At 40.4% G+C, this 18535-nt stretch overlaps 1 protein-coding gene across 2 annotated transcripts in view; it reads right to left on the reverse strand.

Moving 5' to 3' along the window:
- Nucleotides 1-1268: 1268 nt before the first annotated feature.
- GOLGB1 (golgin B1) overlaps nucleotides 1269-18535 on the reverse strand; it is an 84814-nt gene continuing 67547 nt past the window's right edge. For both annotated transcript variants that reach the window (XM_090277173.1, XM_090277164.1), the window contains 7 exons: nucleotides 11098-11260; nucleotides 10762-10899; nucleotides 5997-6140; nucleotides 5110-5207; nucleotides 4537-4671; nucleotides 2056-2161; nucleotides 1269-1775 (listed from right to left, as the gene is read on the reverse strand). In XM_090277173.1, the coding sequence (XP_090133299.1) occupies nucleotides 1641-1775; nucleotides 2056-2161; nucleotides 4537-4671; nucleotides 5110-5207; nucleotides 5997-6140; nucleotides 10762-10899; nucleotides 11098-11260 (919 nt within the window). In that variant the 3' untranslated portion in view covers nucleotides 1269-1640. The remainder of the gene's footprint in view (nucleotides 1776-2055; nucleotides 2162-4536; nucleotides 4672-5109; nucleotides 5208-5996; nucleotides 6141-10761; nucleotides 10900-11097; nucleotides 11261-18535) is intronic.

Here is an 18535-nt window from a genome sequence, read left to right on the forward strand (position 1 = left end):
AATATAAAAACATGATAATGCCTATCCTGCTATACCTTAAGACTCTTCTTCCCCCACTCCCACCCAGAGGGACCCTATAGGGCCTCATGTTTTCAAAATGCACAAGATAAGAGCTCTCCCAGGCCCAGGTATAAACGTGCATGAATCTCACGCCTTAAGGCCCAACTTGTTTGGTTCAGTACTGGGATGAAATTTCTTCCCTTTACTTCATTACTCTGGCTAGGGCCTAGTGGCTAGGCTGGAAAGACACACATAGCCATTACTGATGTGGGTCAGTGAGAAGGAAGCCTGAATATGTATATCTTTCTACCCCTGTATCCATTCCTGGCTACCTGACTCCTATGTCCCCTATCTACATTCTCCCCTCAGCACGCAACACATGTATACACACATACACACGCACTATGAGTTTTTCATTCTAAAAATAATTTTATTATTTTACAGTAATTCAGGAAGGTTCCTGGGTCGGGATGACCAAGATTTGGTCACCACAGAACAAATGATTAGAGCAGATCAGTCAGTTCAGCAGTTTTCTCTCTTCAGGTAGTGAGAGCAGGCTGGGAAGACATCATGTGCATAAGGAGAAAATAATCAACAGCTGAGGGCTGCGGGTGGGGAGGTGGGGAATAGGCACAAGTGGAAATCAATCCTGCTGTCATTCCCCGGCCTAGATTTAAATATTTTGTCATATCCATGTTCTCCCTCCATTTTCCTTAGGTGAATATGAAGTTGAGAAAGCGGAATAATTGTTACCAGCAGCCAAGTAGCTTAGTACTTCAAGAGGCTAGGAGGGGTCCCCAGGCCAATCAGATCTCCGCAGCTGGGAGTCACTGCCTCACCTCAGACTGGTTTCTAGTGCACTGACATAGGGCCCACATTTGAGGCATATCCAGGTAACACACAATGACAAGAATCTGAACCCTTCCGTCCATAGCCCGTTTTTCCCGCCTTCCAGCGGAAGGAAAGGCATGTGCCACCTAGTACCCTAGTCTACATGTGGTCAAGGGCATAGAAATGGGATTTTTAGCCAAGACCACAAATTTTACTCCAATGACATCTGAACACCCAGGGAAGGAGATGCTGTCCTCCCTTGTGATCCAAAAGCTAAAACCCCTGGAGAGCTCTTCAGCTCCCACCCCTGAGATCTAATCAGATATCCTATGAGATCATGTCCCCCGGAACTTTGTTATGGTGGGCCCACCTTCTCCCTGAAGCAGGACAAAATAGAAGGTAAATGAAGCAAATAAAATATTAATCAAAATGATATCGGACTTCAGATTATTAGGTTTATTGGAGCCCCCTCCTGGCTGAAAAACATTTCTCAGCATCTTTCACAAAACCACGGTAGACCAGGGCCCGACAAAAGCTGAACAAATCTTGAGCTCGGCAACTAAATATGGGGCCTCCTCAGATTATGCAAAAAGTTAAGGCCCTGGGCAGTGTAAGGAATCAGATGCGACGGTCCTTGCAGCTCTGATCTGGGCTCACATCCGCTTCTGTTTTTGCAGGCACTTTCCGTGGAGACTTGGAGAGAGGGCTTGTGAGTGGGAAGACTATTCCATTGGAATTGATGGTTTTGATATTAGAGATGAGGGAACTGTAAGTTCTGAGAGGACTGTTCCAAAAGGTGAGAACGAAGTTTATAGATGGCCTGTGAAACACAGAATGAGTAGGACATGAACCATGAAGAAGTAGATGGCTGCTAGCAGAGGCACTCGGGTCCGGGAATGACAGAGTGAACGTAGGACCCGCTTCCATCCAGCACCACTCCGTGGCTGAAAGAAAAATTTGGAGGTCAGAGAGTTCTACCCTGTAGATATGTCCCTTTTTCTTCCTTGACCCCTGCCGAAAAGAGATATATCCTGAGAAAAAGTCCCCTCAAGGTCAACAAATTGGTATACCCTACAAGTTTGCTCCACCCTTCCATATCCTTCCAGTCTTAGCCCCATCAGCTCAGTGCCTGAATTCCATACTCCTTCTTGACCCCTCGCCTCAACACAGCTGGCTCTGTAGGCAGTACAGTACCCTCTTTTTATGTCCTCCTTCCCTTCTTACCCTTTGACAACTGCTGTCTGTAAGGTCTATTAACAGTGCCTGCTCCTGAGTGCCACAGGAGCCAATGATAGGAGTGCGGGCAGAGTCCCATTCACTGTGCTCCCACCTGTGTTGAGAAAAAAAAGGAATGGCATTGGTTCAGAGCATGTGAGGCAGGTCAGACGAAGTCATCCCAGTCATCCTGCCCTGTGATGTAGCACAAGGGACTTGCAGCAAGGACTGGTCTCACATCCCTGCCCCCATGCAAGGAGTACAAAGGCCGACAGGTTTCTCTCAGCAGCAGTAAAAGGTGGTAAAAACTACTAGGAACTGACTGTCTACTACCTATCAGGTGCCGGACTGGGTGCTTTACATCCATTTAATCTTCAGGTTTTGAGGCTGGTGTTCTTTTCTTCAAAGTAAGACTTGAAGAGGTAAACTTACTTGCCCACAGTGGCACAGCCAGTAAGAGACAGAGCCAGAATTCAAAACCCATGCTTATTGCTAAACAACATGCTGTTTTACCACTACATCACACCTGACTCAAAAAACTATGTTTTTTCATTTATTAAAGGCTAACAGGCAAAAGCATCCAAGAATTAAACTGAACTGGCAGTCTTTCCTGCTTTCTGTTCAATTTTTTTTTTTTTTTTTTTTAGTTGTCTTGCTTATTTAATTTTGGAACTTCTCCATTTAATGAAGAAGCTGCCTTTACCCACTCAATGGTTTCTTCACAAAAACAAGAACTGTATCAAAGGGGCTACAGCACATCTGATCAAGCACATGCCTATATAGATACACGTTTTAACTATGGTGGGGAGAACAGAACTCTCCTCTTGATGCTTCCTCCATAGGAAGTGATATCCATTAGCTACTATTCCTGGCCTCTCTTTACAGGTCTCACATCTTTCTCCAGGAAGAAAGGAATACTTGGAATCTGATTGGTGAGTCTGGGAAGGAAAACTAGAAAGCATAGTCTAGCTCCATCTAGCCTGTTTTCCTCTTAAGAGCCAGATTGACTGTAAAGTACACATCTTCTGTTGGTTCCTTTATGAGATAAACATTTGGGGAGGCAGGCTTGATCTGGAACAGCACTATGTAGGTCAGTCTGTCAACTTCTGTAGGCTAGGCTGAGGAAGGATGAGATGTCGCTAGGTACGGGTGAGCCAAATAATACTGGCTGCTTTTAAGTTGCATGTCCATTGAGTTCCGCACACACTATAGTTCTAAGATTAAAATGGGCCTAGGTAGGCAGTACTTGATTGGCTATCTCAATTTCCATTCTGCATCAGGGCCAAAGAGGGAACTGTGGAGAGCCTAAGTTTGGATTAATATAGGTTCTCACAGACTCAAGAGTCACCTGCACTATGCAGTTTGAAGTTGGGTTGGGACAGGTGAATTATACATGAGGAAGTGATCCCCCTCAAAGGGCTGGGTTTCGAGGTCTGAGCAAGTCCAGGGCAAGTGGAGAGAAACAGCCATGGGTGCACAGGCCTGAGAATGCTCAGCAGACAATAAGGCTCGGTGGGTCCCCAAAGAGCGTGCCCTCAAGGTCGCACACCAAGCTCAGATGAGTGATAAAAATTAAGAAGTTGTGAATAAGCTGGATGAGAAAGAAAGGTATCTCGAATAAGACCTGCTTGCTGGGGCTGCCACCTCCACCACCTAAACTTTGCAAGCCATTAGTATCACAAATGCCACTCTCTGCGGGAAGAGGCAATATATGTAGGTGGCTCCCACAGATATAATGAAAGTGCCTACTTTTAATGTTTCTTTTCCATGGAAAGAAACAGCCAGCAGCAAAATAATTGTAGCCACTCTCTCTCGTGTAGAGTGGTTCTCGTGACTGGTGAGTTGGGAATAGGAACTGGGGATATATAGCTCTGTCCTTCCTAATCACACTTGGAGCAAACTGCCCATAAGAAGCACACTTTGCTATAATGTTCAAATTTTACAAGAGTGGGCTCTTCTGCAAGAAAGCTTCCCCCGGCCTACCAATGCCTGTGACTGGGAGGGGAAGTTCAGGGTTAGGAAGTGCATTTGCTAGCAAGTCAAAGGGTAAATTCTTTTCTGTCAGCTTATAAAATGGTTTCTTAATCTCCTATATGTTTTAATCTTTGTAAAAAAATTTCCATTGATTCAGATCTGAGATAGGGAATGGGGCTGCCATTTAATTGACTCTCTAAAGAATCCTACACCTACCGATATTGTTCCTGTTGGGATATAAAAGATACTTTATTTCACCCCACATGAAATAAGCTGTCAATAAATAGTAGATAATATTCTTATGTTCTAAGAACAACTGCTTTGGAAAGTCCAAGCATCCTAGATTCTAAAAGTTCAATCTCCTTGAGTGACTACAATGACGCTGAAGTCACTGCAGCACCCAACTCTCAAGATGAGAATTAGACCTTAATTATTTGCAAGTCCGGCCACTGAAATGCATACAAGTGTGATCAGAAAGGACAGGAGGTGAACCAGGTATCTCCCTCAGTCCTTTACCGCCTGATCTGTTCCTCGGCCACAGAGAGAGCCGTCTCAGCAGCCGCTCTTTGGTCTCGTTCTTCTTCCAGCAGCTTCCTCAATTCATTCACCTCCTGTTTAGTGTTGCTCAGCTGTTTCTGGGCTACTGAAAAACTTCAGGACAAAAGGAAAACAAACAGCATCAATAGATGCAGAACACACTTGCTGATACAAAGGGATTCCAACTCTCCATAAATTTATAGAAGCTTACATAAACACAAAGAATATATTAAAAGCATAGCTGTAGAGTGATTAAATAAATATGCAGAAAACATCTTAAGAGATTTTAAGGATTGACTGAATATCTTTCATGTGAATGTCGCTGGATTAGTGGTGTGTGTGTAAGGTGGTGCTACTGTTTTTACTTTACAAACTTTTCACACTTAATTTGTTAGGTTATAAGTGTTACTATTTAATCCTCACATCACTTCTGTGAGGCCAATAAGATAAGATGACACATCAGATCCATTCAATGGACTCCAGTTCAATCTAGATGACTATCCAATTTCTGTATATGTAATGCATATCCAGGGATGAGAGCCGCTTCCGTACCTTAGCTGTGGCTGCCTCAGTTCTTCAGGATCACTCTTCCTGTGAGCTCCATTTTTTTCCTGGGGAGCTCCTGGAGCAACATCCATATTCAGTGGCCCCTAGAAGAAGAAGAGACTTAGCAGTTCAGTGATAAAAGTGCTGAAGAAACTGTACTTGGGCAAAAGGAGAACTCACTTAACATCAAAGAGAATAAAATAATCTTGGAGAGGAATACCTTTGCTTATAATTCTTTTCAAGTACAGATATAGAAGTGAGACTCTTCATCTAATAGATTAATCTCCTATATAAATATCTCAATTTTATTTCAGATTCTCCTTCTGGAATTTTTCTTCTTAAAACTTTGAAGGCTTACAATTGAAATTTGCTTTCTTCCAGTGGAGGCCCATGGATTTCCCAGAAGGTACTCTGATCAAGCAAGGGCTCAACAATCCCTCCCAAACCTGTTCTCTTCCTTTCAGGCCCTATTTGTCCCCATAATAATTCTCAATTTCCCCCAACTCCAACAGTGCACTCCTCGCCACTGCTGCCATCAGCTCTACATATTTAGTTTCTCAAATCCAAATCTCCCTATGGCTTTCTCATTTCTTGAAGCAAAATCAAAACTTTCCTAGTTTTAGAATTGCAAAAGCCTCAATAATCACTGTTTTCCACTTACTTTTTGATTCCTCTCCCACCACCTCATTGATCTTTTTTATTCCAACTCCTTCTTTAATTTTTCCCAGACCTTATTCCTATTTCGATTAACTCCCGTCCTCTCTGTTCTTTCTCCCATCACACCTAATTAATCTTCAGCCTGAACACATCAGCCTCTTCAATGCTGTTCATTTACTTTCTCATCCACACTCAGTTCCATAACACTTTCCCCAGTCTCTCAACTTCTAACTCACCGCCTGCAGCTCTTGAACCTGCTTCTCTAAGATGGCACAGTGATTAAAAAGGTTGCTGTAGTGCTGCTGATTTTCACGAAGACTCTGACTGGTATCGCACAGCTGAATTGAAAGGGTATTTTTCTCTTCAAGTAGCTGAGAGAACTGAAATAGAGGACAGGATAAGCACCACCCCACAGGTCTGTTTCACTAGAAGGAGTACTTAAGCTAGCTGTCCAGAGTTTTAAGAATTTAATTTTTTTAATGCAAGGCCTTTACTTCAATAATAGCAACAATAGCACTGTGTGTTCCATCAAAGTGAGAAAACTCAGAATTTTTTGAACAAGAAAAACAACTTGGGAGAAGTAGCAGGAAACGTTATTCACAGTGTCCAGTACATTTACTAAAAAAAGAAAGAAAGAAAGAAAGAAAGAAAGAGAGAAAGAAAGAAAGAAAGAAAGAAAGAGAAGTGGAAGCCCTCAACCATCATTGTTTTCTACTTGCTTTCTGATCTAATAGGTATGTAAGGGGATGGCAGTAGCTTGGGTCTAAGTTGAAGTTACTAACAAATGACTATAAACCCCAGGGTTCGAGACAGCTGGAGATGGAGATGTCATCTAAAAATTCATACAATATCTCTGGGCAGATTCTTCAATGCTGTAGAGTTACAAGTTACCAAGAATGTAGACTAAAAAATTATAATATGTGGTAGAAAAGGGAAACAGAATAACTCCTAATATGCTTATGTACATGTAAGAAACGATCTTGGGAATATAGACTCACAGGTATAAACATTTCAGTCACTCAAAGTAGCACTCTCCTCTGCTACATGAGTAACAGGTAGTTATTAAGTCTTCCCTTGAATATGTCCAGTGTCAGGGGTACTCACTATCTGACGAAGCGGCCCAAGTCAAATAGAAAATTGTTTTTAATATTGAACAAAAAATTTACTGTTTGGAGCATCTACCTATTGATTTGAATTCAGTCCCCTGGAACTATAATTCCAAATCTTCATTTGCAGGTGTCAAGTTTTAAGTTTAGTTATAATTAACATCCAGACACATTAATAACCACAGAGATGTCTGTGAAGTACCTACTGTAGGACTATACACTATATGAAAGGAAACTGGTGTACCTGGATGATGTTCAGTCTTTTCTTAAGTATTCCTCTTTGTAAGTATTCTGGGTTAGTGTCAGAGCAAAAAAGCTGAACCATTTAGAGAAAAAAGGATAACACTTTTCTAGAGATACTATGAGACCAGTAAGGGCATTTGATTCATATGAAAAATGAGAACAATAAATCTACATGGTATAACAAAAATACCTGCATAGCCATAATGAAAAACATAACAAATAACCTTACCTCTGAAGAGCAATGTTCACTTAACAAACCACTTGCAAAAATATTACCTTATTTGAGAGAGAAAGGAAGGATTTCTGTCCTCATTTATAAATGACAAACAGAAAAAGAGATGAGTAGTGATTCGCCTAATGTTATGTGGCTAGAAGATGGCAGACCAGGACTCAAGTATGTTCTTGATTCCAAGTCTAGAGCTCTATCTACTACTGGAAGGTGCCCCAAGTGAGAGTTCAGCAAGGAAAGTTAAGCAGGTTATAGGTTTTTATTAGGGAATGGGGCAGTTAGTAAAGGAAAATACACACTAATTTGAAGACAGAGGTAGCTTGGTACAATAACCACTATTGGGTTCTGAGACAGGGAGTAACATGATCTTCTCCTAAGACAGGAGAAAGTTAATTTTCCTGGCCACAGCAAACAAACTACACACAGACACGCGTGTGCGTGCACAAAAACAAACAAACTCTCAAAACAGAAACAAACAAAATCCCTCAGTGTTGAAAAAAATACAGTACTAACATTCTTTTCTTTGGCATATCTAGAGAAAAAAAGAGACTTGTAAAACTCATTGCAAGACAAACCCCTTAACTGAAGAAGTCTAATTACTTGCAATAAGCTACCCTCATGTAAATCACCTTTATAATGTTTATATTTTTCTGTCTAAATCCTTGTCATTTAGGGGCTGGCAAACTACAATCCAGTGCCTACTGCCTTTTGTGAATGAGGTTTTATTGGAACACAATTGCCCCATTAGTCTATGCATCATCTATGGCTGCTTTCATCTATGGCTGCTTTGTGCTACAACTGCAGAACTGAGTGATTGTAACAGAGACAGCGTGGCCTACAAACCTAGAATATTTACTATCTGGCTTTCTAAGGAAAAATTTGCTGATTTCTGCTCTAGCTCATAAGCTATTGTATTTCATCACGTCCATACTGTAAAAATGGACGTGATGAAATACAGGATAGCATCTAGACTACATTATACCAATAACCATTCCTCTCATGTTTTCAAGTTTGCATTACATCAAACATTCAACCATGCTGGTACAAATACATATAAAGTGTGAGCAACCATGTAAAGAATTAGGGCAATGGCTTGGAGTGGAGCCATTCTATGCTGACAGCCCATTACTACAATCCCAACCTAATGCCCAAGAAGCAATGCTTCCAGTTATCTAGGACCCATTTAGAGTGAGGCTCTAAGCTTACTGGAATGTAAGCTCCGTGAAGGGCTGTATATGTCCTTAATAACTAGCATACAGTCAGGCTCATAAGGCAAATAATAGTTATTTGCTTGATGAAAAAAATGAATGAATGATGTCAGGGATGGAGATACCTTTCTTACAGCTGAGTTCTGAAGAACTCTTTCTCACCCAGAATAACAGTGATCTAAAGGATTGTTCCTCATACTTTAAGTGGTATGTGAAGTATATCTCAATAAAGCTGTTAAAGAAAACATAACTTTGATTATGACCTAGAAATCAGTGCATAAATAATTGAAACTAAAATTTCTGAAAATAGATACACTCTTTATTACATATCTATTTTCAATCTATTTTATTTTGTTTTATTAAAAAAACATTATTTACACTGTTTGTAGTAGCCCCAAAATTAAAAAACCCAAAAATTCTTCAACAGAACAGAATAATTATGGTATATGCCTATATACTATACAACATAAGAATCAAAAATCATACTATACACAACAATATGGATGAATATCACAAAATAAATGAAGCAACACAAAAGAGAAGACATGATTCCAGTTACATGGAATTCTACAGGGGTGGTAGTGAATAGAAGAGGACACTTGGAATTTCCAGGTTCTGTTATGTTCTAATTCTTGAACTGGGCACTGATTACACAGGTGTCTTCACTTTATGGAAATAGGCCATGTTGTTTATGATTTGAGTGTTTTTTTGTGTTTTACTTTGGTAAAACATTCACATTAAAAATTTTGCTATCCACTAAAACGACCCCATTATCTACTAATAGCACTGAATTGCAGTTTAAAATACTGTCCTAGAAAGATAAATGCCCAGAGAGTCACAATCTAATGTTCAAGAGAGCAAATATAACAGGGTTGAGATGGAAGAAAGAAACGTTACAGAGCTATGAAGGGCAGAACTTTCTGGAAACAACTGACTGGTTGGTAGGGAAACTGAGTAGGAGCTTCTCTAAAAACTCCCAGACAATTCCCCCAACAAAGGGTCTGCAATTTTACCAATTCATTGATAAACAAACATTTTTTAAAAATGTAAATTTCTATGCCAAAGTTAATACTGTTATCAGTATCCGATGCTTTAGAGTCAAATAGTTGAATCTAACAACATTTAAAAAGTACCTTCTACATAAGCCAGGTGTTGCCCTTTTCCATATACATTATCATATTTATCTCAGACCACCTCCCCCTAACACCTTAGGCAAGTTACTTAATACCTCTAGGGCTTAGTTTCCTCATCTGTGAAGCAGCACACTGCTCTTTATCATTTTTGGATCACAAACCCCTTGGTGAATTGATGACTTCTTACACATACACACACACATACACACACATGCATGCACCCATGTATACACCATACACATAATTTTTGGACATTCACACCTCTCCTCAAAGCCAATCTTTAGACTCCAAGTATAAATGATCTCTTGAATCCTGTCTAGTTGTTAACATAAAAACCACCCAGCTGGGTTCCTCTGAAGAAGGCAGAACTAGAGGAGATGCCACTAGAGGATATTTGAACAGTCAGAGAGCAGCAAGAGTATGGGGTCAGTGAAGGAGGAAGAGAAGCCAAAGAATGCATGAGGAATAAAGACAGAGATGTGAGAAGACACCTAAAAAGAATTTTCTTTAATCTTGCCTTGGCCTTTGCTCTAGGGCCCAGATGGCAAAGTGATCCTTCCCTATAGAAATAGGTCCCACCTACTCCAGCATGTTTCCCTAGAGCCCAGAGTGGCAAGGCTGGGGTATGGGAAAAAGCAAGCTGTCTTCTTTAGCTCCAGAACATCAGACACAAAATAAGGAGGCCCACAAATGGGCCTCCTGCAGTCCAATCACATCTGAAAAGCTTCCTTCCTCCTGCCTGAGACTCTTCCCTATTGCATACAGGTGGGAAGTATAGAGGAACCTGTTGGAGGTTTTGTGATAGAGACACAAACAAGTGATAGAGACAGGGAGATGCTGCTGGGGAGGAAAGCTTCCTAAAGGAGTGGACTTTTTTCCCAAAGACTCTCCAAAGGCAAGGAAGAGAAAATGACCCTGTGTCTAGTGCTGGGAGTGAGCAACCCAGGCTCTGAGAAAGGTAAAATTTCTGTACCCTAGGATATGCTGCAGCTGAAGCCGAGGTTTAACCAGCTTCTACTTACCTTCTTGCTCCTAGTTGTGGAAACAAGAAGCTGAATTCCAGTCTAGCAGGAAAGACTTACCTTGCTGTTCAGTTGCTGAATTCTTAATTCCTTCTGGTGAATTTCCTTTAAGCTGTCATTGAGCTGAGTCCTAAGAAGTTCTGTCTCATACACTATGTTTTGTGACCCATTTAGGGAAGCTGATGCCTCTGGGGATGCCTGCCAGAACACAAACACAATGAAAATTTCCCCTAAGGTTGTTCATGCTTAATTCCTTCCCTTCAGAACTCTGTCCACCTCAGAGGAGGTCATAAGTGGCTTGCTTAATAGTGACAGATGGGAAGTTAGCTTGTGGGAAGCTGATGCTTTCTGGGCAATGGTTACCTCTGAGTAGCAACTGGCATGGAAATCACTCACCTGTCTTTGGTACTGTACTTTGAGGGTTTCAGTCTGGGAGGAAGATCTCAATTCCCTCATAAGATTCTGCAGATGACTGATCTGCTGATCTTTATCTGTAATAGCCATAAGGTACTGCTCCTTCATTCTTCTCTCATGAATTTCCCAGGAATTCTTTTCCATTCTAGAAAAACATAAAATAATCATAGATAAAAATATACTTGTGAGACAAAGATGAATAATTCTATATTCAAAACAGTATCGTGGGCTGTGGAGATGTAGTAAATATTCGATCAGGGCAAAATTTATATTATAAACAGAACTATGTGGCATGATGATGGAGCAAAACTAAAACAAGAATTTCAACATCACTAATAATCCGGGAAATGCAAATCAAAACCACAATGAGCTATCACCTATACCTGTCAGAATGGCTTTTATCAAAAAATCAACAATTCACATGTTTTGGTGAGGATGCGGAGGAAGGGGAACACCCTTGTGCACTGTTGGTGGGAATGCAGACTGGTGCGGCCACTGTGGAAAACAGCATGAATATTTCTCAAAAAATAAAAAATAGATCTACCCTACAGTCCAGCAATTCCACTTCTGGGTATTTATCCATAGAAAACAAAAACACTAGTTCAAAAAGATATATACATATTTATCCTTATGTTCATTGAAACATTATTTACAATAGCCAAGATATGCAAGCAACCTAGGTGTTCACCAATGGATTAATGGATAAGGAAGATGTCACACACACACACACACACACACACACACACACACAATGGACTCATCAGTTAAAAAGAATGAAATCTTGTCATTTGCAATAACAATAAGTCAGACAGAGAAGGACAAATACTATATGATTTCACTTATATGTGCAATCTAAAAAAACAAAACAAGCAAACAAAATAAAATAAGACTCATAGATTCAGAGAAAAAAACTGATGGCTGCCAAAGGGGAGGAGTTTGGGAGGATAAGTGAAAAAGGTGAAGGGGAATATAGTCACTACTACTGTGATAAATTTACATGGTGATAGATGATTACTAGACAGTGTGCTGATCACACTGTGAGGTATATAATATGGAATTGCTATATTGTATACCTGACACTAATATAATATTGTATACCAACTATACTTAAAATAAATATTTGGTGTTAGAAATCAGGATAGTGTTTATTCTTTGAGTAAACAGTGGCTGGCACAGGACATGAAGGAATATCTCTGGGGTGTTAAATGTTATTTATTTATTTATTTATTTATTTATATCAGTTTTTTTAAAAATTACAATCGACATACACCATATTAGTTTCAGGTATACACCCCAGTGATTAGACATTACATAACTTAATAAGTGATCATCCTGATAAATCTCATACCCACCTGGCACCACACATAGTTATTAGACTATTACTGACTATATTCCCTGTGCTGCACTTTACATCCGAATGACTATTCTGTAACAACTAGTTTGTACTTCTTAATTCCTTAACCTTTTTCACCCGTCTCTCTGACACTCCTCCCATCTGGCAGCCATCAAAACATTCTCGGTATCTATGATTATGTTTCTGTTCTCCCTGCTCATCTAACTTTTTAGAATCAGTTGTTGATTGCCATTTTATTGTTCATCTTTTTGATCTCCTCCTCTCTCTCCCCCTCTCCTTCTTCTTCTTCAAGAAGGTCCTTTAACATTTTATACAATACTGGCTTGGTGATGGTGAACTCCTTTAGCTATTTCTTGTTTGGAAAGCTCTTTATCTGTCCTTTGATTCTACAATAAATAATAGCTTTGCTAGGGAGAGTAATCTTAGTTGCAGGCCCTTGCTTTTCATCCTTTGAGTATTTCTTGCCGATCCCTTCTGGCCTGCAAAGTTTCTTTTGAGAAATCAGCTGACAATCTTAGGGAAACTCCCTTGTAGGTAACTGTTTTTCTCTTGCTGCTTTTAAGATTCTGTCTTTAACTTTTGCATTTTAATTATGGTGTGTCTTGGTGTAAAACTATTTGGGTTCATCTTTTTTGGGCCTCTTTGCACTTCCTAGATTTGGCTGAGAGATAACTTGGATTATAGTTAAGTTTTTTTCAAAAAGGAAGAGCTAAAACTTTAAAACTAAAATAAAATTTTATTACAGGTCCACAATATACAAAAGGTATCTTTGCTCTCTGGGAATATAAATTTTTGATCTCTGGAAAAAATACACAAAAATAATTTTCTTTTTTTAAAGTACATTTATATTTTATTGATTATGCTGTTACAGTTGTCCCAACTTTTCCCCCTTTACCCCTCCTGCGTGGTACCTCCAGTCCTCCAGCAATCCCTCCACCTTTGTTCATGTCCATGTATCATGCGTGTAAGTTCCTTGGCGTCTCCATTTCCTATATTATTCTTAACATCTCTCTGTCGATTTTGTACCTACCAATTATGCTTCTTAATCCCTGCACCATTGCCCCTGTTTTTCTCCCTTCTCCCTCCCAGCTGAAAATTCTCCAAAAGATCTCCCTACCTATGATTCTGTTCCTAGTCTGGTTGTTTGAGTGGTTTATTTTTGTTTCTTAGATTAAGTAGATGATAGTTGTGAACTTGTTGTCATTTTAATGTTTATAGTTTTTATCTTCTTCTTTTTCTTAAATAAGTCCCTTTAACATTTCATGTAATAATGGTTTGGTGATGATGAAGTCCTTTAGCTTTACCTTGTCTGGGAAGTACTTTATCTGCCCTTCCATGATAGCTTTGCTGGGTAGAGTAATCTTGGTTGTAAGTCCTTGCTTTTCACTTTTAATACTTCTTTTTTTTTTAATTATTTATTTATTTGTTTATTTTATTTTTAGAGAGAGGGGCAAAGAGAAAGAGAGGAAGAGAAACATCACTGTGTGGTTGCCTCTCACTTGTGCCCCCAACTGGGGACCTGACGTGCAACCTAGTCATGTGCCCTGACTGGGAATCGAACCAGCAACACTTTGCTTGCAGGCCGATGCTCAATCCACTGAGCCACAGCAGCCAGGGCTCACTTTTAATACTTCTTGATAGCCCTTTCTTGCCTGCGAAGTTTCTTTTGAGAAATCAGCTGACAGGCTTATGGGAACTCCTTTGTAGGCAACTCTGTTTTTCTCTTCCTGCTTTTAAGATTCTCTCTTTATCTTCAACCTTTGGCATTTTAATTAGGATGTGTCTTGGTGTGGTCCTCTTTGGAGCCAACTTGTTTGGGACTCTGTGCTTCCCGGACTTGTATGTCTATTTGCTTCCCCAAATTAGGGAAGTTTTCTTTCATTATTTTTTTCAAATAAGTTTTCAATTTCTTGCTCTTCTTCTCTGGCACCCCTATGATTTGGCTGTTGGTACATTTAAAGTTGTCCCAGAGGTTCCTACGCCTCTCGATTTTTTTTCTTCATTCTTGTTTCTTCTTTCTGTTCTGGTTGAATGCTTATTTCTTCCTATTGCTCCAAATTGTTGATTTGAATCTCAGTTTCCTTCCCTTCACTGTTGGTTCCTTGTATTTTTTTCTTTATTTCATTTTGTGTAACCTTCATTTCTTCCTTGACTTTTTTGCCATACTCAATGAGTTCTCTGAGCATCCTTATCATCAGTGTTTTGAACTCTTCATGTGACAGGTTGGCTAACTCCATTTTGTTTAGTTCTTTTTCTGGGATTTTGTTCTTTCATTTGGGTCATATTTCTTTCTTTTCAATTTGGCAGCCTCCCTGTGTTTGTTTCTGTGTATTAGGTAGAGCTGCTTTTACTCCGTCTTAGTAGCGTGGCCTATGCAGCAAAGGCACCTGTAAATTGTGTGGGGCAGAGCCTTAAGTTATTGCTACTGCTGAACTACCTGCTTTACCACTTTGTGGCTCTGTTTGTGGTGGAGGGCTTAAAGAGGGGACAATGCCACTGCCTGGCTTCTGGCGATCTGCCCTGCTCTCGCCCCATTTCCAGTCACTTACCCACTTTCTGTATGTGATTGGCACCCTTCCATTTGCTGTCCTGGGGTTTGTGTATGTTCTAAGATCATACGGGCCCTTTAAGCAGGGAAAATACAGCAATTTCTTCAGCCACCCCAACTCTCACTGGTTTTTACAGCCAGCAGTACTGCAGGCTTACCTTCCTGGTGCTGGACCTCTGCACTGTGCTTCCAGCCTGGGGCTGGGGTTGCTTGCTCCCTGGCTATCCCTCCTGATTTCTATCTACCACACGTGAATGTGGGACCATCTGTTCCACCACTGTCACCGCCGTTTGTCTGAGCCCCCCTGCCTCTCCACCCCGTCTTGTGACTCTGCCCCTCTTATCTATCTGGATGAATGTGGCTTTTTTAAGTCCTTGGCTGTCGGACTTACATATAGCTTGATTTTCTGATGGTTCTGGTAGTTATTTGTTTTTGACATCTGGTTGTAATTCTTTCTATGGCTGAGCAGGGAAGCAAAGCATGTCTACCTATGCCTCCATCTTGACTGGAAGTCCTGCAAAAGGAATCTTCTAAAACACTTTCTTTATTTGTCTTTGAAAAGTGAGAGAGAACAAGAAAGAAGGTATGTAAGAGTAAGAATGCATGAGAAAGATGACAATCTTCTATAAAAAGTTTAAAGCTGGGATTTTTTAAAGAAGGATGGACAAGCGGTTATGGTGTGGAAAGAGACCCTCAATAGAGAATGGGGGCTAAGGAAAAAACCTTAGAACTCAGTCACAAATAGGGCTATATCGCACTTACCCCTTAAGTAAGAGAGTACAGGAACCAGAACAGAATAAGCAAAACAGTAACCACAAGTGGAAGAGAAAGGCTATGGTATAAATCCAGGCTCTCCTGATAAGGCAATGCCAAGGCCAACAGAACCTTGAACAAGATGTTTCACCTTTTTCGTGATTAAAAAGCTAACTTCTTTCAAGTATTTCAAAAGCAAAGACAGGAAGTCTTGAAGATATTCAGTTAAAGAAGCTAGTCCTAAAGTCAGTGAATAAACTCTGTGTTCTCATACTCTTTCCTTCCAACAGTGAAGTAAAATGTCTTCCTTTCCTTCTCCAAATTTACTCACATTCACTTGATATATAATTTTACTTTTCTTCAAATCTGCTCAAGGTGGAAGGTAAATAGAGAAAGGTTAATTAAAAAAGGAGAAAATGAGGGGAAAAAGAATCAGTAGATGAGGAATTGTTTTTTCTCCCTCTTTTTCTCTTCCCCAAGGATCACCTTTATTTAAAAAGTATCCTTTAGAAATACCATTTGAGGACATTTAAAGAAGAACAGGAGGCTGTAGAAAATAAGTTTTTAAAGCTTTGTAGCTCTTCTTAGATTTACACTGATAACTAGATACTTAATGTTTATGTAGTTCTGGATCTTCCCCTGGCTGGTTTGGCTCAGTGGATTGAGCGTCGGCCTGCGAGCTAAGTGTCGCTGGTTCGATCTTCCAGTCAGGGCACATCAGAGAAGGAAAACTCTGACTCCAAAAACCCTCCGCTGCCTTGCGGCATACCTCTTCAGGGGAAAGGCTAAGGGAGTAAACCCTGACAGAAAATCCGGAGCCGGAGTCCCTAAGGCGGTTCGACGTTGTAGTCAACACCGGCAACTCCTGCGGCGCACCTGAAGCCAAGCTGTATTGACTCCGTCTTTCCCTTGGACCCTTCAGCTGCGAAGAGAGGGGGAGTCTGCTGCATGGGCAACAGCAGACCCTCCATATCACCCTGCCCAGGCTCTGTAGCTTCAGCTTCACTGGAGAGGACACTCCAGCGTCATCACAAGATGTCAATTCAACACGGGAGGAGACAGATACCGTGTCACTCCCGAGTTGGACTGCACAGCCATTCTCAGCGGTGCAGATAGACTCTTAAGAAGCTACACCATCGTCTCTCGAGACAGACGGCTGCCGACGAGTTCTGGATCATCTGGATATAATGTGGGAGATATCAAGGTGATGCCCCAATGTTGTTCCAATCATCTTTGGAGGGCCATAAATTCAATGCTCAGCACTAATTTGTATCTGAAGGAAGACATACTGAGAGCCTGATAGCTTTATGATAAATTGAGATTCTAACAGAATAAAGCTGGGGCAGCTATTCCCTAAGGGGGTGGGGGAGGCTGAGGTTGAAATGGAGCAACTTCTCTTTTCTCTTGAGGTTCAATTTCAGAAAGAAGAAATAGAAGAGATTTGTATTCCCAGACAGCAAAAACTCACAGATTTTATCTTCTCTGTAATTATTATCATTTGATTTTTTTTTAAATGTGCTGTATATGAGGAAGCTGCTGACACTATGGAATGTGTTGATATATGTTCACTTATAAGAAAGTCCAGAATGATGTTAAACATAAAAATCTTTACTCCATAAAATTTAAATCAACAAATTTTAAAAAGCACTTTCCTCTATAAACTTTGCTTAAGGTTTATTTTGAAATATCATGTAAGAAAAGTGCAGGTGCACCTGGGATCTGTGAAGGAACAAGTCTTTTGTTTACATTAAGAGCTCTCTCATGTTTGTTACAATAATTATTTCACTGTGCTGATCTCTATCGTCCTGGCTGCCACTGCGAGCTGGGTAGGAATCTGGACTCCACCTCGTGGTCTCTGTATTCACTTGCCTGTGGTTGTCCTGCAGCAGCTACTGAGCCAAAGCACATGCTGCTTCATCAGCAGCCCTTTCCGACATGGAGATTCTCCTTTTAGTACCAAATCTGGAAAGCTTTGGGTTTAATATTAATAAGGTGGCATGCACTATCCTAAGCTAAACAGTAATAAATTCCCAACAATGAGCTTACAAAAATAGGGCCTCTTTTTATATGCTGTTATTAGTTTATTCTTTACCTTTGTTTTTTGATCAAATTTGTTTAAAAACTGAATTAAAAAACCAACCAGAATTACAGTTCCTATCTTAACTTTTTCTGTTCTCATAGTGCCATACAGCACAGTTATTCATCTCTTTTTTTAAAAGAAAAAGGGCTGGGTGTCTGGATCCTGATGAGCTAGTGTAGATGCATTTCTCCTTATTCCTCCCACTGAGTATAGATTTTATTTTTTAAACCCCAGGAATTATATATATAAACAAACATAAGAAGACTTAGAGGAGATGAAGAGAAAAAGGTGGACCAGCTAGGGACCCTAGTACTTGAGGAATGACCTGGCAGTAAATTCACTGTTCTTTAAAAAATTTTCATATAATATAAACTGGGTGGTAGAAGATCCTACAACTTGGAAACACTGAGTGCCAAGAAAAGTTTGATCACTTAAAATGGGCCAGGAATGGGTAGCAGAAATAATTACAATAACTATTCTACTCCAGGTGAAAACCCATAGTGCCTTCCCATTCCCATTAACAGAATCCTAGTGGACAAGCTAGAGTTACTTCCTTGCCCAGAGGTAACTAAATGCACATCACCCTCCCTGGCTGGGTCAAATGTGTACCTGGACTGTCACCACCACCCAGTGGTGAAAAAGTGCCTCTCTCCGATTAACCCCACTCCGACTGTGGTGTCAGTGG

This window comes from Furipterus horrens, unplaced genomic scaffold (genome assembly GCF_987537825.1).
Source record: "Furipterus horrens unplaced genomic scaffold, mFurHor1.1.pri manual_scaffold_1, whole genome shotgun sequence".
Classification (NCBI taxonomy): domain Eukaryota; kingdom Metazoa; phylum Chordata; class Mammalia; order Chiroptera; family Furipteridae; genus Furipterus; species Furipterus horrens.